Source organism: Impatiens glandulifera, chromosome 2 (genome assembly GCF_907164915.1).
Source record: "Impatiens glandulifera chromosome 2, dImpGla2.1, whole genome shotgun sequence".
Lineage (NCBI taxonomy): Eukaryota > Viridiplantae > Streptophyta > Magnoliopsida > Ericales > Balsaminaceae > Impatiens > Impatiens glandulifera.
Window position 1 is genome coordinate 15636759 of NC_061863.1, and position 22861 is coordinate 15659619.

A 22861-nucleotide genomic window follows, 5' to 3' on the forward strand; every position below is an offset into this window, starting at 1 on the left:
GTTTTTTTTATGTGTATAAATTATTGATTTATAATTTATTTTATTTAATGAGTGTGATTTTAAAAAATATTAGGGTTTAATTTGTAAAGTTGATAAATATATAGGTAGAATTGAGAAAGTATGTAAAGGGGAATATTCTAAAAATATTCTTTTGAGTTTGAAAATGAGTTTTTGGGTTGGAGATGAATTACTGTTTGATGGGACACTTACTGCATTTTGAGTTTGAGAATGAGTTTTTGGGTTTGTTTGATGGGACACTTACTGCATTTTGAGTTTGAGAATGAGTTTTTAGGTTGGAGATGGTCTTAGAGAGGTAAATAAGTCTTCTCTTGATATCCAACAATGTCACCATAGCATTGAATCCCTCAAAATAAAGAAAATGTTTATTGATCTGTATTAGAGCATAGTTCGTTATTATTTGATTGTTTTATACACTTTGAACAATTGTGTTTTTTTTATTGTTTGTGTCGTTAGATTAAAAAAAAAAATCATATTTATATTTCGTTGAATAATCTTTTTCAAAAACAAATGTAAAGATTTACACCCAAATCCTAATCCTTCTATTTGCAATGTATCAAATAATCCACATAAGAATTTATTAATCATATAAGTACTTTATTATTTCTGAAAAAAAATGTTGCTTTTAGTTAAAAAAAAATAATAATAATAAAATTGACAGAAATATGGAAAATAATAGAAAAACACAAGAAAACTAAGTAATGCTAAATCATATAATAATAAAGCTTACAACATAACACATAATTATTTTATTGCATCTAAAAGAGATTGCCTATTTTATCATCTAAGTCATTTATATTATTACTATTGGTTCTAAAAGGTGATGGTGTCAATTTTATATTGTTGTTCATAAATTGTAATAGCAATTTGAACACCTGAATCATCTATAATTCTATACCCAAATTGTGATTATTTATGTCTTGATGTGCACCACCAAGAATATGACCGATTATAACTTCATTAGATTGAGCACAATTTCAGAGTCTATCTAGTGTCGCATCATTTAATCATAAGTTCGAATTATTATGCAAATCAACTAATCAAAATTAAGCCAAGCATGTAAGCCCAACTTTTGTAATTATCGAATCAAATAATCAAAATCAAGTACATTTGTCATTAACGAATCAAAGCTGCAATTCATTATTTCAGGATCATTTTCTTGTGGATTTATTTCATATAAGCATTTGATTAAAGTCATCAATAGAAAACATAAAATCATGCAATTCAGCTCAACAATGCCTAAAAGACATCATATCATGAATTCATCAAAACAAAAAAGCACTCAATCAGGTTCATGCAATCCAAGTATTTAATAATGTTCATTCAAGCATATCAAACCATAAATAACATACATGAACATCATTTGAAATCATACAATCATATTTAGCAATTCAAGACATTTCAAACATGATTTCTTAACCTCGTTCATAAATTAAATCGCACATACATCAACTACCTTTCACTCAATTCACCTTAAAATCACTTATGGAAAATTCCTAAAGTTTATAAATCTTTCCTAGGCTCCTATCAAGTTAATTACAAAAGAAAACAAAAACAAAAGAGATAAATTGTGGGTTTTCAACCATATTCATTTTGAAAGTTTCTCCATATGCATAAATAAGAACTGAATCCCAGGAATCGTCAAGATATCAAGTTCCCTATATTCATTATAATCAAAGTGTTTAGGCCTTGCTTGAAATCAATTAAAGCCAAATCACTTTTTAGAAATTTTCAGAAGGCTTTTAAAATTAGTTTTGAATTTAAGAACTAAATCATTTTTCTCACAATTGGCCCAAACAAGTGATCTTCAAGAAGATTATCTAATGATGTCTTAACTATCATGATATATTTAAAGATTAAAGTGAACTTATTAGCATATATTTTGAATTTCTGTCATAACTAACATCTATTTTGGTTAATTTTTGTTGGTACAGCTCATGTGATGTGTTTGGACAATAAGAACTTAAAGTCTAAATTAAAATATAAGTCTTCATAAGTAACTCTTTTTGTTTGGAGAAGAGCACAATGAAAAAATTATACAGAAAGAACAAAAGTAGGTAAAGACAATAAACAAAAATAGAATTTAGGTATTTATAGTTTCAGCGAGACGATCGGGCAGTCTAACAGTTTCAGCCTTGGCTCGAATCACAGGTGGCAAATCCTCGCGGTGTCCTCTACAATTTGACTAGTCTTTGTTTAGAATTATTTGAAATACCCGTTTGAGTATTCTATTTTGGTGAGATCTGTTTCTGTTTCACTAATTCATTAGTGAAGCTTTTGTATTAGTGAATTTTTAGTGTGCTAGAAAAGAATGCTAAGAGTCCTAGGAGTCCAAATTGATGTATATCTGTGTGCTTGATTTTATTACTTATTATTTGAGGTACAAATAGGGAAAAAACAATTATTCTACAATTATTATAATGTTTTTTTCCAACCATTTTGATGCCATCTTTTGTCAACATCCAACAATGACATCCATAATCCAAATACTAACTCAATTGTTTAGAACTGTTTATTAGGTGTACCTTCAAGTTAAAAATCAGGATGTTCTAAAGTTAGTTTATAACTTTGCTTTTTAAAATTATTTTATAGATTCAAACTATGAGATAGAATGAGTTGAGCTACAAACTAGATCTCTAATCAATACAATTTAATAGAAATAGAATTGCAATCAAATGAGTCATATTAATAGACTGATACATTAATTTTTAAATCATTTTGTGTTCTTCCTTCTTTAATCAACTTTTAAACTTGAATACACCATTGAATTGATGAATCAAAACTGAAGTATATTTTCAGATCTATCGATATCAGAATAGAGAATATCTTAGACTAATGGAGTGGAATGACACAACTTAAACATCAAAACACCAAATAGGGAAAAATTGTTTACAAAGAATCCTGATATGTGCAGTTTCAGAAATGGAATGATTTGAGCCTCAAGATTAATCCAAATGCAGAAAATTAAAAAAGAAAGTTCTTCGTAATAGATTTTTCTTCAAATTTTATTTTCATTCGAAGTTTCACTTGTCAACTTGTTTGGAAGTTTACATACTCATTTGATCAAGTGAAATAATAACATTAGTCAATTCCATTTCCTAAAATTCCAGATCTTACACCTTATTCCATTTCAACTCAAATCAACTTCAAATCAATTTGATCCAAATCATGAAATTCCAGAGCCATCTAATTTCAGTTAAAGACAAAATCATCCAATTGAAATCATCAATTGAAATTGGAAGATCTCTGTCCAATTTCATCCAAAACACATTAACTGTTTGTTTAGCTTTTGAAACTTTAATTGTAGTGCAAATTCAATTTGATCTACTAAAACAAAATCACTCCTGCATTTAATCAAAAATACATGATATGGATTCAAAATAGTAGCAGCACTAAGAACAACTGCACAACATCCAATCCGCAATATGAAATTTGAGTCATTATATGCTGCTACTAAAATGTTAAAAAATAAAATGGAATTAATTCGAATGAAGCTGATACAGTAGCTACAATTGGAGAAGTTCATAACCGTCGGAATCCTTGAATAATCTCTAACTGCTCTCTTTCTCCAGCTACCTTAACACAAGATCTTCTTATTAATCTCATCTTCTTAAATCAGAAAATAAACTACAAGAAAATAACAAACTAATTGAACCCAAAAAAAGTATGTGCTTAGGCACACTTCCCTTAAAACTACAAGACATTAACACTTCCCATTAGTGGTAACCACTTCCCATTAGTGGTTACTACATTATTTAAGGATACTAAAGAGAAAATACTGATATGAGTAGCACCCATTAGGGAGACGAATAAGTCATCATGGAGACCTCGTGTTAGACCGACAAAAATCACTCCTCATACTCAGTAGTCAGTACTGCTAACCAAAACAATAATAGTTTATTTACTTGTGTGAGAGACATACACCATATGTTCCAGCCCTGTAGGTATTTATTTTCTAAAAATAATATGAAAGGAGGTGGAGTGGCCTTAGAAGGTCTTCTAATTCACATCAACCTAGGGCCAACCCTGTCCCTGAACATACTGTTGTTGAGGTTCATGGAGCCAAATTGCCATGTCATGTTATTGAATGTGAAATTGAAGTTTGTTAGAGCACCTCATTGCATCTGATTTGGAAGTGAACGATAATTTAGGAATAGGTGATAACTGACAAGGGAAGCCTGGTTACAATGTGGAACTCAGTGCTTAGACAAACTAAGACAATGGGCAAGTTCAACTCGTCAAAAATAATTAAGAAAAATGCGAAAAGGGCTAGAAAATCGCGTGCAGAAAGGGAAGCATACAAAATCCATAACGATATTAACTAAAATAGTTGGGCCTAATAAAGATGATTCAATGTAATATAATATAATCATTTCAGCTCATTTAAGATAAAACTCAAATTACAGACTTTATGCAAGATATTGAACAATGATTTTTAGAAAATTTGAATACTTGGATCACAAGTTATGATCACATCCTCATCAAACTTTTCTGTAAACATTTTCTGAAATGTAACTTGGACACTTAAGAATTTTTGACTCAAAATATCAAAACTCCAAAACAATTAAATATAGACTAGACTAACTAGAACTTGTCTATCATATCATCTAACAGTTTAAATCAGAATATAAGCCAAACATTCACCAAAATCAAAAGAACTTAAGCCAATCTTTCATCAAAATTCATTTCATTTTATTGATAGAAATCTGTGAAAAGCTATGCCATCAAACTAGAAATAAGAGCAGATCAATCTACTACATCATTTAATTCATCCAATCATAGTTTTATAAAACCTGTAAATAGACATTGGATTGAATATGAAAAGCTGCAGTTGAAGAAGACAGCACCTGAACTTCCTTTCGGCCAGCAGCTTACCCAATCGCAAGTCTTGTATCATAACAACACATTCTTGTAAATCGGCAGCTTTGTATCCTGAATACTTTTGAAGATTTGCATTTTGTATAACAGTATGATTTTGAGCAGTTAGTTCATGATTACAAAATTTAACAGGGTCCTAAATGTTTAACTCAGTTGATGGTAGTTTTAACTTTTAAGAGCTCAATTACTGACTATTTGATTGCAACAGTTGATGACTTCTGCTACATCACAGACAACACTTAAAGTATATCAGATTGAAGCTTGTATTCTGAATGCGGCTTTCAGATGAATATCCAAATGTTTGAGATTTAGGCCATGTAAGATTTGGCAGATTTTTAGTTTCCAACCTTTATTTTGACCATTAATTTTGATAATTATATTTATTTTAAATGGCAAAGTAAAAATCAGTCAATCCTCTCTCCTTTTTATTAAAAAAAAATTATATTAAATGAATAAAAATATCATTGCAAAAAAATCTAAACTATCAAAAAAAAAAATATATATATATATATATAGATTTTAATTAGGAACTAAGGAATTTTAAAATAACAAGTATTATTATTCTCAAATTTTTATTTGTATTGATTGAAGATGTTAATATAAAATTCATAGTCATTGACATTTACTCTACCTTAAAAAAAAATTAAGTGAGAATGAACATATGTCAATTGTTTTATTAAACCACTATTATTATTTGAGCTACATTAGTGTGAGTTCATTGGTAGGATTAACTTTTGCCCATAAAAATTAATATTTTAATTATTTTTCTATCACTTAAAATAAATTTCTAACTTTTTTATACTTAAAATCGACATTTCTTAAAAACATTTTTCTTTCAAACTCTTAGATCAAACCCCGTGACTTACATCATGCTCTCACATTCGGATTGAGTGTTGGTAATCTTATCTCGTAAAAATTACACGTAAATAATATATGAAAATAATACAATGATGATAAAATAGATACAACAGATTATATAATAAGATGAAGAAAAGTCTTCTCGTTTGCTCTGAGGCCTGTGAAATCACAGTTCCCTTAAAACAGTTTCACCGTCTCCTGTTTGTGCTGGAGAGTTTCGTTGGTGGCTGCTTCCCAGGGTACAACGGAACCTGCAATGATTTAGCACAGAAAACCACTACAACAACGAACTAAACAAAAGTACCTGAATCACAATCACCGGGTTTCGCACAGAAATGATCGAGTCAAGAAACTCGAAGAACACTCACAAGAATACTCACAAGAATACTCACAAGAACAAGGAAAGACTTTAGAATTCCAGAGAGAAGTGATAAGATAATGTGTGGAGAGAAATACAATGTGAAGGGATATTTATAGTTGAAAATTAAACTCATAATCAATTCTTTAATCCAACGGTCACTAATCCATCATCCATTCATCCAACTGTTATCGTTGCTTGCCTTTTCATCATCTTTACAAGTTACATCCTACAATAAATATTTTTTAGTTACAATGGCAATTAACATCATTTGTTAATTGCCTCATTCAAGTCATTTATGTTAATTGTAACAATTAACAAATTTAATTCACAATGAATTTGATGTGAATTTCATTTGGATGAAATTTCACCTGAATTTACATTTAAATTTCATGTGAATTTTATTTGGATTAATTTCACTTTAATTCACATTTGAATTTCATGTGAATTTCATTTGGATTAATTTCACTTTAATTCACATTTGAATTTCATGTAAATTTCATTTGGATTAATTTTACACTTAATTCACATTTGAATTTGGTGTGAATTTCATTAGCCCAAATATCATTTCCATTTAATTAATGGAATTAGTTTAATTCCAACATTGAGAACTCAAAATGGTAGGCTTGTCTAAGGTTTATTTTATTTTATCGATTAAAATATATTTGATTTTGAGAATCGACACTTAATTTTCTCCATCGAAAACTAGAAAAGAAAAGTTTTAAAAATCACGTGCTTAGTTACATGGGAAAGGGCCACGATTTTATGTCCCACATACCCGTTTGTACAATTGTCAGTTTTTAAGCGCGAATTTACAACTTTTAGATTTTTTATGCTTTGTTTACACCATAGTTTTCCTCTATGATTTAGCCTATTTCCTATTTTATAGCCAAGGATTTTGTAATTATTGGCATGCTTTTAAGTCCATCAAATAGTAGTGTATATTAAATCTTTAACCGTTAGTTCATTTAATGTCCTAGTTTATTTTAAAAGAATGCATAAATTTTTTGGATTGTTTAAGCACAAATTATATTCATAAGAAATGTGCAAAAATGAAGAAAATGAGCCAAACTAGTCCTAAGAAAAATGTTTTTGTTCATTTTTTATTTTGAGGCATTGAAATGAGAAAATCATTTAAATACAGAAAACCAGAAACAAACGGGACATAAACTTCCATTGGCCGGTTTAGGAGACGCGGTTTGCTGAAGCTGGCGACAACCCGTGGGATGCTTCTTCTTCCTCCAACCACAAGCAAACCAACAGGAAAAGGCCCTGTGGTTTTTGACCATTCCGCGAAAGAGACTGTGATTCGATTAGCTGAAACGTGCAAACGATGGAGAGAGTCGTTTGTTGAGTTGTGAAGCTACATTTATAATAAACTCTACACAAGTTAATTATAGTTTATTGGTTTATGTTTGGATCTGAATCCAGAGTTATTTAAATTTTATTACATTACTATTTATTCTATAAATATATTATTATTAAGAATTTTATCAAATAAAACATAATTATAGAGAGATAAACAATATTCTTTTTAAGACAAAATTATAAATCAGTTTATTATTGTATTCTTATTTTCTTGCATTTTTATAAATTATTTCAAATATGTAAAATTTTCAACACCCAAATCATAACAATTGATATCAGAGTTCTTAGACTAGGTCAAAGCATTTGAACACATGTTAGGAGAGAACAACATGGGACACGACATTAAATTTTTTGATGAAATAGATTATGCATTATAGATGATGCAAATTAAGGATTACCTCTACGGAAAGAAGCTTAATGCTATTTTGAGTGGGAACTAGAGAAGACGAATGAAATTGAATGAAAACTCTTTAATAAACAAGTTTTGGGAGTTATCTTATTGATGTTAGCAAAGACTATTGCTCACAACATTGAAAAAGAGATCACCTTGAGTATCATAAAAACTCTCTCTGATGTGTATGAGAAATCATATGCTAAGAACAATGTATATTTAATAAAAACTCTCTTTAACTTAAGATTAGTTTATGGTACTTTTGTCACTACTCATTTAAACTAATTTAATACAATTGTGAATCAATTGTTATCTGTTGAGATTGATTTTAAGGACGAAGTTAGTGCCCTACCGTTGGGAACCTGTGAGGGCAGTGTCGGCCTTGAGATTTTGGCTACCCCAGCCTCGGGTAGAAAAAAATTGATATTTTTGTTGTTGCCCTAAGTCTAATTTAAAAATGGATTAAAAAAATAGCTTTGGGTGAGATTTGAACCCATGATCAACTAAAATATTTATATACTTATCTTTCACCACTAAGCTACAACACCTTTTGTTTAAAATTATAAGAAATTTAATAAAATATCTTATTATTAATAATTGGGCTGCCCTAGCCCAAGGGCTTGCCGGGCTTACCCCAGGGTCGACCCTATGTGAGGGCAATAATTAGTTACTTTGTTGGAAATGCTAAATTGAGATTTATTGAAATTAAAGATCATATTTTTGTTAAAGAGGTTATAAAAATGATTATGATGAAATAATCAAACGTTATGCTCTAAATGTTGAAAATATAGGCAAAGATAATGATAGAAATTTCACCGAGTTAAGAACAGGTCTATGTCGAATATAAGAGAAGTCATTCCAAGTGTATGCGAACATTTAATTGTTGGAATTGTGGTAAACATGGTCACTTGAAGAGAATTTGTAAAGCACTAAAGAAAAACTATGATGATAAAAATGATGATGATAAAAATGATGCAGCCAACACAGTTACAGAAACTATCACCGATGTATTGTTTATATTAGTTGATATCCCGATAGACTCATGGTTTAAACTCGGTAGCATCTTTCAACACCATTGTCCACAAATAATTAATGGAGAATTACGTGGCTATAAACTACGGGAAAGTTTATTATTCATATGATGAGTCACTAGATATTGTGGACATAGGTAACATCAGATTGAAGATGAAAAACATTTATGTTTTGGAAAATTATTAGGGTGAGACATGTTTCAGGTTTAATAGGAAATTTGATTTTTGTTATCTAGTTTGATGACGAAAGTCGTAGTTTCAGTTATGAAAATGGTTCATGGAAGGTGACTAAAGGAGGAATAGTGTTGCAGGAGGTCACAAAACTGAAACGTTAATAATGATTTCAACATGTAGAGAAATAATTGTTGTTGTTGTTGATGACTCGAAATAGTGAATTATAGCATTGCAAATTATGCCATATGAACGAAAAATTTCATCAAAAAAAGTTTCTTTAGAAAGAGGCGTGAAAAAATAAAAAATTCCATAAAAAATCTCGTTTTTTTATTGGGAAGCTATCAATAGAGGAGTCTTGAGTCTCTTGACATCTAACAAATTTAAAAAAAAAAATTCATCTCGCTAGCAGATATAACATTTGCTTAAAGAGTGAAGAATCCATTGATCACATTCTTCTTCATTGTTACATTGCTAAGAACATTCGAGTTCTTCTGCAGAACCCCCTTCAATTTCATTGGGATACATCATCAAAGACGTTGACTTTTGAGTCAAATGGATTGAATTGAGTTATAACAACAAAATTGCGAATGACTGGAAATCAATTACTCTCATCATGTGATGAACAATCTGTAAAGAAAGAAATAGAAGAGTTTTTAAAGGGAAAAATTATGAATACGAACGTCTTAAAGGATTTATGTTACACGCGTTCGCCTCAATCTGAAAAAGAGGGGCTTATGTGGATGAATTTTTTTTTATCTTATTGACATTTAAATTTCTTAAGTTATTTTATTATTTATTATTTTATATTTTCCTTTCCTTTTATAATGTTTGAATGCATCCTACGCTCTTTTTAACAATTTTTTTAAAATTGAGACCTTTCCATTTGGAAGGATATTTGGAAACATAGCCCATAAATTCACTTTTTTTCAAAAATAAAAAAGAGGTGATTTATACTTAAAAATTATTAATTATATTTGGTAAATAATATAATAACTAAAATTAATTGTCAAAATCTCAATTTCACGAAAATTAATGGAGGGAAACTAAAAAAATTGCCAAATCCTCAAATTCTCTCTCCACTCTAAATCTCAAATATTTGGGGATTTGGTGTTCCATTTCATTTTCATCTGAAAGCGGCATTCAGAAAATATTTCAAATTTGTAGCCATGGCGGTTTTTCTTCCTTCCTGCCTTATAATTCATTGTCCCAGATCAATACCAATACCATCTTTCAATTCTCTACCCCTTTCCTTCCACCCTTGTCTATCTCTTTCAAGGATTCAATCATATAGACTGGGTGTGAAAGATGTTGGGTATGACTCACATCAAAAACTCAGCCAGAGTTACTCGCCTGGCGACGAAAAGGACAGCTGACGCATTCGTTGAACATGATTCTCATCTGCAATCCCCCGCCAAGAAGAGAGCTCTTCTCGGGGAGATTTCCAATCTGAAGGGTACCATGCTTACTGAGCAGAAATTGAAGGCTGTACAGGAAATTGAAACGAAGTTTGATGATTCTCAGATGTGTGATGGTTATGTAACTGATATCTACGTTTATCTTCATAACATGGAGGTCAGTTGGACTGAATTACTTCTCATTTCCTATTTATTCTGTAATGGGTTAGTGATTGCTGATTTGATTTATTTATTCTGTAATGGGTTATCAATGAAATCGCTTAGAGATATGCTAAACTTATCTTGACCTATAAATCAAGAACTTATTGTTAGATTGCATTAGTAATCTTCACTATGACTATATTGATAGTTTATTCTATTTGAGTTAATCTTGAATACATTGAAAGCTGTTTACTTAGAAGATGGTGATGACTTTGATAGTTTTGAATATTGTTTTGGACTTCATTATCCTATGATTAGCTATAATTCTCTTAATAAAATTTCAATTAATTTGGGATTGGTTTGTTTTATTTAGAAAGAGGCAAAGAGAAGGCCACTTCAAGATTATATTGAGAAAGTACAAAAAGATGTGACTGCAAACATGAGAGGGGTTTTGGTGGATTGGTTGGTTGAGGTTGCAGAAGAATACAAGCTTCAATCTGATACACTTTATCTCTCAATCAGTTACATTGACAAATTCTTGTCTACTAATCCTATCAATAAGAAGAGGCTACAGTTGCTTGGCGTTTCTTCTATGCTGATTGCATCGTAAGACATATTCTTGTTCTGTGACTATTTGAAATATTAAAGATGTATTGATTTCAATATCTGATGCTAAGATTGTTCATTCTTAAACAGAAAGTTTGAAGAGATTAAGCCTCCAACAGTTGATGACTTCTGCTACATCACAGATTACACTTACAGAAAGGAAGATGTAGTGAAGATGGAAGCTGATATACTCAAATCTCTTAAATTTGAAGTGAGCAGTCCAACAATTTTGACCTTCTTGAGGTACTATGTTGGATATTCTCCCATTAACCTTAAATCAGATACTCCCAAGTTTGATAATATTTGATGGGGCTAATTTCTTGTGATTCTTTTCCTTGTTGCCATTGACAGAAGATTTGCCAGGATTTCTGAAGAGGATTACAAAGTAAGGCCTATCTCCATCAATTATTCTATTTAATAAACAAAACAAAAACATCAAACAAACAAACCCAATATTTTGAAGTTTATGGAAGGAAGCTTATTCTTTGTGGCTTTGTATTATGCAGAATCCAATGTTGGAGTTTGAATTATTGGGATGTTACTTGGCAGAGTTAAGTTTGTTGGATTATGGCTGTTTGAAGTTTTTACCATCCATGATTGCTTCTTCTGTTGTATTCCTTTCAAGGTTCATATTCCACCCTGATAAGCATCCATGGGTGAGTAATTAAGCTTTAAAAACTACCATCAACTGAGTTAAACATTTAAAACCCTGTTAAATTTTGTAATCATGCTCTGACTGCTCAAAATCATACCATTATACAGAATGCAAATCTTCAAAAGTATTCAGGATACAAAGCTGCTGATTTAAAAGAATGTGTTGTTATGATACAAGACTTGCGATTGGGTAAAAGAGGAGGCTCTTTGGTAGCAATCAAAGAGAAATACAACCAGCATAAGGTAATGTTTATACAAGACTTCCCACTGTCTTTGATCTGTTTATAATTGGAAAGCAACCAACTGAATATGCTATTACTTTTTTGTGTTAACAGTTCAAATATGTTGGGTTGATAAAATGCCCTCTTGAAATACCCAGTTTATTCTTTGAAGAAATGAGGGTAATTGACAACTGATTTTAGAGTGGCTGAAGGCTTGAAGCATGTTAGTTTATTCTCAAATATGAAGTCTTCCTCAAATTGGATCTATCTAACTATCTGGTATCCACCTGAGCTGAGTGAACACATAAAAGCCAGATTTTGTAGTTTAGGATAGTAAAGAATGGTTATTTTAGCACATGAAGCAAAGTTGAGCATGTTATAATATATAGAGAAGTGAACAGAAGACTCACCCTGCAGATTGCAGCTGTTCATGCTAATGGGAGGTTACTTTGATCCTACGACTCCAATGCAATGATGCAGCTAGGATGACATCAAGACCTTAGATGAACTGAGGGAGAAGAGGAATTCTGGTTTCTTGTGATTTGAATTGGGAGGGCTGAGAAAATTAAATCCTAGCCAGCGAGAGATGTGAAAAGAAGCTGTGGAATCAAATACCCGATTAATGGCGTATATAAAGAAGAAGAATTCACAGCCAGGACAGCTACCTCTCCTCTGTTAAACTTCGATTAAAGGGCTAAAATCTGAAAGCTAAGAGAGAAGAGGGAACCTTTCTTGGTGCTTACATTACTGCTGCTGGCCGAAATGAAGTATAATAGGATAAATTAGATGATGTAGTAGATGAATTTGCTCCTATTTCTAATTTGATGACATAGCTTGTCACAGATTTTCATCAATAAATGAAATGAATTTTGATGAAAGATTGGCTTATGATCTTTTGATTTTGGTGAATGTTTGGCTTATATTCTGATTTTAAACTGTTAGATGATGTGATAGACAAGTTATAGTTAATCTAATATTATTGAATTATTTGGGAGTTTTAATAAGTTATTTGAGTAAAAAATTCTGAAGTGTCCAAGTTGCATTTCAGAAAATGTTTACAGAAAAGTTTGATGAGGATAACATGTTCTGAAATTTTTTTCTAAGAGTCATTGTTTAATATCTTGCATAAAATCTGTAATTTGAGTTTTATCTTAAATGAGCTAAAATGATTATATCTTGTAAAGAGTTCTAAAAAAATCTGTTCTGAATAACTTTCATGTTTTAAAGTTACGAGTTCCGGTGAACATTTAGAGTCCGTGTCTCATCTATTATAAGCCTGTCTACCATATATTTTCTAGCTTAGTTAATATCGTAATAAATTTTATATACTTCTCTTCCTGCACGCTATTTTTTAGCCCTTTTTCTCATTTTTCTTAATTATTTTGATGAGTTGAACATGCTCATCGATGTAGTTTGTCGAAGCAGGTGTTTGGTAACTAGGCTTCTTAAAGTTGTGATTTGTTATGCTTTACATTTGTGTGTCAAATATCTACACATTTCTTTCGTATGTCCTTATTCTTCAACTTGATATAAGTCTTTGTTTATTTTAGACAATAAACTCATCTGTTTGTTGAGCTTTAAATTTAAGATCGCAACATTGTATTTAGTCCTAAGCGTCTCAATTATTTCCCCTACCTTAAAAAAAATAAGTCTCAGTAAGTTATTACAGAAATTTCTAAAAAACAATCAAATATGTTAAAACTATAAAACTTACATTTTATTTTCTAAGGTCACAATTTCATTCTGTTTCATCTTCCGCATATGTCTCATATAGTAGATTCCACCGTTTGTTTTATTATTCTTAGATTTTCATAAAAAAATTTAACACACTAATCATAATTTATCTATTACAATGATAATTGGTGAGTGAATTTCTTTCAAGAAATCCATAATTCTGTTCTTCTGTTTACCAAGGCAAAAAAATAATATAAACAGGACGAGATTATTTGGCAATGAAATGTTCAGCTACATTATAAATTCATTTCAACTACATAAATACAACTACAATAAAATTGAAATCGTATAGAGCAAAAAGTAAACAACTTATTTCGTATAGAACAAAAAGTAAACAACTTATTTCAGTTTAATGATACAACAATAAATTTATAAATACATTATAAATCTATTTCAACTACATAAATACAGCTAGAATCAAACTGAAATTGTATACAACAAGATTCAAACATCATATTTCAGTTTATACAACAATCGATTTATAAATATATTATAAATCCATTTCAGCTACATGAATACAACTAGAATCAAACTGAAATCTTATACAGTAAGAAATAAACATCATATTTCAGTTTAATGATACAACAATAGATTTATAAATCATAGTCATAACCTAAAACGAACTGCAAAACTAAAATGAAATTGAAATCAAACTGAAACTAAGACCGAAATAAAACTGAAATATTTTTCAAACCAACTTAATAACTAAGTTTAAATATCTTATTAGAATTATTTCATATATACAACTAGATTGTAATTGAAATCATATACTGAAGTCTAGATGTTTGGTTCATCAATGTATGATGTAATGAAACTTAAGACAATTCAAAAGTATATAATCATTTGTTTGAAAATGAATTACAATTATTCTGATTTTACTCTAAACTTTAAAATTGAGTTTCAATTTATGTCTATCTTGATTATAGATCAAATACTTAATTTTAACAAAGATTGCTGAATCTAAATTCAAAATTTTCTAGTCAAGTCTGCATTTGAAATCCAAATGGTCTAGAAAACAAAATGGGACAGTGGGCTCCCCTGTTTTAAAAAATTCAAAAATCAAACTCTCCTTTGTCATTTGAAGTTGAAAACATACCACATGATACTTAAGACATCAATATAGGTTAGGAAATTTTCTAGAGATCACTTGTTAAGGCCAAATGAGAGAAAATTAATTTAGAAGTTTGAACTAAAATCTGTTTTGTATAATTTCTAAATGATTGTGAACTTGTTTTGGTATTAAAACAGGCTTTAACAAGATGGTTTCCTAACACTAAAACATTGTGAATATGATTCTTGATGGTTAGCAATTCTTTGCTAATGAACATAACTATGAATTACAGAATTTAAGATGAATAGAAAATAAGGACATAGTCTAATAAGAACAAATTGGAGAGAAATAAAAAATAAAATGTCAGAAGTGGGGTTTGAACCCACGCCCACGTTAGTGGACCAGAACTTGAGTCTGGCGCCTTAGACCACTCGGCCATCCTGACATTTGTTTTTAATTTAGTTTCAAATTTATTAGTCTCATTCTCTAATGAAAGAGTGTGTTCCAAAAGAGTTTATGACTTGTCTAATCCTTTTTTGGGTGTGTGGCCAAGATAACATAGGATAACTTCTTAAGCTTAGCTTTCCCTCACAATTGAGAAAACTAACACAATTGGGACTTAGATCTTGACTCCCAATCATCACCACTTGGGGCCAATTGTGCATATTATGAAAGGATATCAGATTGATTTGGTATTGTCAAGATTTTACAGTTTCACAAAATCTCTACATATGGTTAATTTTTTTTTTCCAACAATTCATACAATCAATATCACACACAAAAAAAAATAGTCTATCAATTTCGGATAGGCCTCTATTTCCTTTATCATTTTACAATTGTTCGTTTTTATCTTGTTCATTTGTTTTTCGGTTATAGTAATTTATGTACTAACTCATTACAAGATTCATTGTAACTTGAGAGACATCTCACCTACGAGTCCAAGCACTAAAGGTAAGTGTTAATTTATTGTAGTTTTAAGGAAAGTGTGCCCGAGCGCATACCATTGATCACAAATTTGTTTTGTTAATTTTTGTAATTTATTTTTTGAGAAATTTATGGGATAATATTCCTTACAACATTAAGATACAAGATTGAGATGAAGACCTTGTGTTAAGGTAGCTGGGACAGTTATGGACTTCTCCGATCGTAGCTACTGTTTCAGCTTCATTCCAATTAATTCCAGGATATTTTAAGGCTTCAGTAGCAGCATAGAATGACTCAAATTTCATAAGTAAAGACATGGGTTGTATTGTAGCTATTTTATAAAATCAAATGAGGATTGGATGTTGTGAAAATTGCTCTAATTTGCTGCTATTATTTTGAATGCATATAATGTGATTTGATTAAATGTCTGGAATGATTCTATTTTAGAAAACCAAATTGAGTCAAGTTGAATTTTCATTAGAACTAATGTTTCAAAAAGCTAATAAAATCATTCATGCATTTTGGATGAAATTGGATAGAGATCTTCCAATTTCAATGGATGATTTAATCTTTCAACTTGACTCTTAACTATGTTTTAGTTGCTTTTAATAAAACTTTTCTCTCTAAGTGGTGTAGTAGATATGTGTTCGAAGCAAAATAACATTTGGGCTAGACTTATCAAGAGCAAGTATGATTAAGATTGGTCTGATTGATTTCACTAAGTTGTCAAATTGTCCGGTCAATTGTAGTATTTGGGAGGTATTTACTTTCTTGAAAAATCAATATTTATAGTTGGTAATGGAGGATCAGTTTGCTTTTTGAATGACTTTTGGTGTGGGGGCAAGTGTCTTGTTACTGAATTTTCGGTGGTGCTGCTTTTTATTGTCATTTGTAGAGATGCTACTGTAAAGGTCATGTTTGATCCGCACTCCGGTAGTTTTGTTAATAGGATCAGATACAAGAGACACCTTAGTGGTGCTGAAATCTTGGATCATGCGAGATTGTTGGATCTGGTGAATTCTAAAGAGGTCAACTCGATTACTCGGGATATTATGCGATGATGTGATATGGAAACATTTAATGTTGGTCACTGTTAATTCTTTATTTAATAAAGTCATCGCATCTAATTTTGTTGGAACTTATTATGGAATTCTAAAGTGCTACTGAGATTTTGTTCTTTTGTTTGAGTGTTATTCTAGATGTATTTAAGCGTAAGGGCTTTATTATGGCAAGTGAATGTCGAATGTTTCTTAAGGCGGAGAAGACAACTTCACACCTCCTCTTGCATTGCTAGTCCGTGGTTGGGATTTGGAGCATTTTTGATTGGACTTGACCGGGATTGGGTTATGCCTAAATCTATTGATAGTTGCTGAGAAGTTTGAGTACCGTAGACAGTCAAATTGACTTGTCTAAAATGATGGATTTTTATTCTTGTTATTTTTTGGTGGATTATTTGGCTAGGGCGGAATCGAAAACTTTCGACAACTATAGACAACCGATGAGGTCAATTCACAACATTATTCTCATGACACTGTCTGAGGTGAGATCTGGGAAGAACGTGGATTCAGCGGGCGATCTCATTGTCCTCTTAGAAAATCTTCGTGCTCGGTGATTTATATTTTTGTTTTTCGTTTTGTTTTTCAATTTTCTCTACGTTTTTAATATAATATTGTTATCGTTATTTTAATGACACTTTATTTTTTATGGACCATTTATAAAAAATGATTTGATGTATCTGAGAATTCATGATTTGGATCAAATTGATTTGATGATTTGAATGTGATTTGAGTTTCAATGAAATAAGGTGTAAGATATGTATTTTTAAGAAATTGAATTGATAAATGTTATTATGATTTGATAAATATTAATTGTTTGAATTAATTTGAGGATCTGAATTCTAGAGCTTTTATTTTTGTTTTATGAATTTAGACTAATCTTGAGACTAAAATAATTCGATTTCAGATACTGTGTGTACCAGAATTCTTTGAACAGTTTTTACTTATTTTGGTGTTTTAATATTTAAGTTGTGTTCTTCCATGATCTGGAAATATTGAACAGTTTTTTCCTATTTTGGAATGATATATACAACACCTTTATTATACATCACTTTCGCACAGCACCTACTTCATTTGAAAAGAAAGAAAAAATATTTTTTTCTCTCCTGTATTTTTTTAAAAATATATTTTCTCTTTCTTTCCAAATGAGGTAAGTGCTGTGCGAAGGTGCTGTATATATCATTACTCTTTTAATGTATGAGTTGTGTTCTACCATTATCTGTAAATATATTTGAGTTTTGATTAGGAATCTTATCCCGTAAATTTAAATAAAAAAATAAACTACAAGAAATTAACAAAACGAATATGTGATCAATGGTTTGTGCCTGGGCACACTCTCCTTACAACTACAAGAAATTAACACTTACCTTTAGTGTTTGAGTTAGTAGGTGAGATATCTCTCAAGTTGCAACAAATTTTACAGTGAGTTAGTACATAAATTGTTATCATCCAAAAACAAAAAAACAAACTAAAAATGAACCATTGTAGAATGATCAAAGGAAGTAGAGGTTGGAAAATGAAATTAACCTTTTGAAGAGTTTGTTTTTTTTTTTTTTTTTTTTTTTTTTTTTTTTTTTGTGTAAATGCAAAATCTTGACATTAAACCAAAGCATTCTGATTCCTTTCATAATATGCATAATTGACCAAAGTGGTCATGAATGGGAGTGAAGAATAAGTCCTAACTCCTAACTATGTTAGTTTCTCAATTATGATTGGAAATCTAGGATTAAGGAATTATCCTAGGTTATGTAGGCCAACACCCTCCAAAAAGGTTTAGACAAGTCATAAACTCTTTTTGAACATATTATTTCATTAGAGAAGGAAACCAGTCCTAGAATAATAAATGTAAAACTAAATTATCCCCTCTTCTAGTCTAGCGACAATAAGAGGTGAATAATAACCCTAAGTTCTTGGGTTCGAGCCCATCAGCCGCCTAAAACTCAATTAAATAAAATAGTCAGATGGCCGAGTGGTCTAAGGCACCAGACTCTCAAGTTCTGGTCCAATAATCTGGTTTCAAATCCCCATTTCTGACATTTTATTTTTTATTTCTCCCAATTTGTTCTTATTAGACTATCATTATCTTAAATTCTGTAATTCATAGTTATGATCATTAGCAAAGATCTGCAAACCATCAAGAATCATATTCACAATGTTTCAGTGTTAAGAAACCATCTTGTTAAAGCCTAGTTTGAATACCAAAACAAGGAAAGAGAATCAATCACAAGCCATCAATCAAGCTACATAATAAATCCGTCATTAAAAACTTTCAAGCTTTTAAGCTTTTTTTTTTTTTTTTTTTCATCGTAGATAGCTTAGTTCTCATTCATTCAAAAACTTTAATAAGAATTTACAAGTACTAGCATTTAGCCCGTGCATTTGCACGAGTAATAATATAAAAAACCGTTAAAAAAATTACAGATAACATTTTTAATTTTATTTTTAACCGTTTTAAGTTTATGAGTGGGTCAACCCACAATCCGACCCAAGTATCAATTTACTCAACATCATTATATATTAGTTAGTTAAAAAGTTGAACTTATATTAATATTAAAACGTCCCGCGTTTATCAAATTTGGTGTTAAATTTAAAGTATAAAGTTTTATAGCCTAGTTGGTTAAAGAGTTGTACTTGTTTTTGTTAGGTTGCAAGTTCGAAACATACCTCTAGCATTTTTAATTTTATTTTTAACCGTTTTAAATTTAAAAACGGGTCAACCCACAATCCGACCCAAGTATCCAAATTAATCACAGCTCTCGACCCGGGAATCCGGACACTTTAAAAATTAAGCATCATTATATATATATAGATTAGTTAGTTAAAAAGTTGAACTTATATAAATATTAAAACGTCCCGCGTTTATCAAATTTGGTGTTGAATTTAAAATATAAAGTCTTTGTAACCTAGTTGGTTAAAGAGTTGTACTTGTTTTTGTTATGTTGCATGTTCGAAACATGCCTCTAGCATTTTTAATTTTATTTTTAACCGTTTTAAATTTAAAAACGGGTCAACCCACAATCCTACCCAAGTATCCAAATTAACCACAACTCTCGACCCGACAATCCGGACACTTTAAAAATTAAGCATCATTATATATATATATATATATATATATATATATATATATATATATATATATATATATATATATATATATATATATATATATATATATATATATATATATATATATAGATTCTCCATTCGATTTGGTACGCGTGCATTCGTTATCGTCTTTCTTCTTTGTATGGTATTCGTTTAATTCTTCTGACCCAGCAATTCCTTCTTTTCAATGTGACCCCGCTCGTCTCTCAGGGAATCAATCCCGGTCTAAGGGACTATCTTCACCAGTCTTGTTACGGGAGGGAATGGAGTAAGGGGTTGTGTAAGCCGCATTCCCTCCGCCCGCCCTTTCTTTATTTAGAATAGGATGGGTGACTGCGTGCGGACACATGCCCTATAACGAACAACTCACTTTTAAGTTATCATTTATGCTGTAATTAATATCATAAAAATTGAAATTCTTTCATTTCAATTTATGTATTCTTCAATATCGTATGATTTCTTGATTTGAAATTGATTTTAATACAGTTTATGAACTTTCCATCAAAGCCAATTAAACTAATTCATTCTAAACTGAAAATCCCAATTTTAAATTAAAGTTTTTAAGAAATTGAATTTATGTTATTAAGCTTAATCTCAACCATTGTGACCCATAAAACTTCCTAACACCTTCCACATAGTACTGTTAACATCATTTTTCAATCAATCCTAAGAAAATGAAGCATGTTTGCCCATGTTCAAGTTTTTTAAATAGAGCTTCGGATTTCAATTTTAAAATTGATTAAAACAAACCTTCATTTATGGTTTAAGGACTCATTTTGGTCCTAATGAACCTTTTGGTAAGCTAAGCATTCAAGTTAAGGCCTTGAATAAAAAAATGATTTTTTTTTTTTTTACTGAAATCATAATTTTTGTCAAAGCTATATCGACTCCTACCGATTGATCAAAGACACATTAAGAACATGATGAATGTGTTCTAAATGGGGGAGACAAATTTTCCCAAGTCTTTATAATCACTATTAGAACATTCTAGCCTAAAGACCAAAACATGTAGTTGTGGTCTCGTTGGAGGTTGAAGATATAAAGTGAACTCAGCCTAAACTTGGCATTTACGTATGAGTCTTGACCACTCGTTGCCCGATCTAACACGCACACCTCGCCCCACGCGGCCCAGATCACGCCCAATCTGAAGCGCATTCCTCAAATCGTCGGTCCATTTGGCGCTCGATTCAATAGGCTTAGGGGCCTTGTTTATTTTCTTCTTTCAATTTTAAACGTGTATTTTTACATTTAAAGACTTTAAACCATTATTTTAAAAAATCATAAAAAATAAAAAATGAATTTTAAATATTTTAGAATATTTTCATCAAATGTTTTGTTAAAGGGCCGTTTGAATTTATTTATAAATCTAACTTGCTTAAATTGATATTTTTATCTAACTTGTTTAAATTGATATTTTTATTTTTTGTTTTTCACACTTTACTACATTAATAGTAAATATTAATATTTATTTAATATTTAAAATATCACATTTAAGTATATATCTAAATTGTGGAGAATAATTGAATAAATAAAATTTAAGAATCCAACTTTTAAATAAAGTCAAAACTTTAAAGTATAGACTATTCTTTAGGGTAGGGATGACATATGGTGAGAGCCCTTAAAAAATATGGAACCCATCCTGAATCTCTTTTAAAATAATGTGTACACAAGTAAAATTTTTAATTAAGTGGTGACTATTTAATCACAAAATTGGTTATTAATTTTAATTAATTTTATAAATTAAATTAAATTAAATTTATTAAATTAAATTAATCACTTCAATCCTTCCTCTTTTTTAAGATTTAACCAGAGATAAGTTATGAATTTTGATAGTTATCCAAAAAGTTGATTATAATTAATTATTACCTTAAAAACAAAATTTAATTTAGTTATAACAAATCATTGACCCAGTCCTCTAGGGCGCTAACAGTAAATAAATATATATATATATATATATATTTATTTATATTGTATTTGTATTTTTTTTAAATATTTAATAAACACTTATTATTTTAATATATTTAAATTAATTTTTTATTTGAAAAAATTATTAATATTTTTGTTGTTAAAGTTGATTGTAAATTATATTTTTATTTAATGATAGGTGCAAAGGATGTGGTGCAATGATAGCTAAAAAAAATTCTCTCTTCATATATATAAATAATTATTAATATGTTTTTATAATATTTGTTTTAAATCAATTTAAAATTATTAATTTATTTATTATTAAAATAAAAATAAATTAATATCAGAAAAAAATTATAGATAGAGAGTATTATCAGTTTTTATTCTCTCCAAACCCATTAAAGAGGAGTACTGTGTGGACATGCTGATAAACAGATTTGTTGGGTTGCATAACATGGTACTTCTCCACGTTTTGAACAACAATAACAAGGATGAAAATGTATACAAGTGTTTTCTGGTTTGCAATAATTGATATTGAGTTTTTTCATCCATCTGATTTGTTCTGTGATAAATACAAAAATATTAAATATATATCATATTATATATATATATATATATATATATATATATATATATATATATATATATATATATATATATATATATATATATATATATATATATATATATATATATATATATATATATATATATATATATTATGTGAATAAAAACCTGTTACAGCTTTAATAATGAAATTTATGTTTTGAAAAATATTAAAATATAGTTTTTTTTCATTGATCCATTTAAATGCAAAATTACAATCAAACCGGTTAAACCAATAAAAAAAAAATGAAATACAAGTTATGACATAGTTTTATAAAAATAAAAAATAAAACATCAACTAATAATAAATTAGTGTGTATTTAAAAGAGATAAAAAAAACTCTATATATTAGGAGATTAAAATTTATT

General features: G+C 29.7%; 1 protein-coding gene and 1 non-coding gene across 2 annotated transcripts; one reads left to right on the forward strand and one right to left on the reverse strand.

The window, feature by feature from the left end:
* Positions 1-10154: 10154 nt before the first annotated feature.
* On the forward strand, positions 10155-13000 carry LOC124927023 (putative cyclin-A3-1). Its single transcript, XM_047467358.1, has 7 exons — positions 10155-10648; positions 11006-11238; positions 11329-11481; positions 11590-11623; positions 11745-11894; positions 12001-12135; positions 12228-13000. The coding sequence occupies exons 1-7, from the start codon at positions 10382-10384 to the stop codon at positions 12306-12308; spliced, it is 1053 nt and encodes a 350-aa protein (XP_047323314.1). The 5' UTR covers positions 10155-10381; the 3' UTR covers positions 12309-13000.
* Positions 13001-15259: 2259 nt separating this feature from the next.
* On the reverse strand, positions 15260-15343 carry TRNAL-CAA. The gene has a single exon. It is a non-coding gene; the product is annotated as a tRNA-Leu (tRNA).
* Between the last annotated feature and the right edge of the window lie 7518 nt (positions 15344-22861).

Bases quoted from the DNA above. Each gene is read 5' to 3' on its own strand.
- LOC124927023 (XM_047467358.1), top strand. From the start codon at position 10,382: ATGTTGGGTATGACTCACATCAAAAACTCAGCCAGAGTTACTCGCCTG. The intron at 11,239-11,328 runs GTAAGACATATT...ATTCTTAAACAG, and splicing joins TCTTCTATGCTGATTGCATC to AAAGTTTGAAGAGATTAAGC. The intron at 11,624-11,744 runs GTAAGGCCTATC...TGTATTATGCAG, and splicing joins TTTCTGAAGAGGATTACAAA to AATCCAATGTTGGAGTTTGA.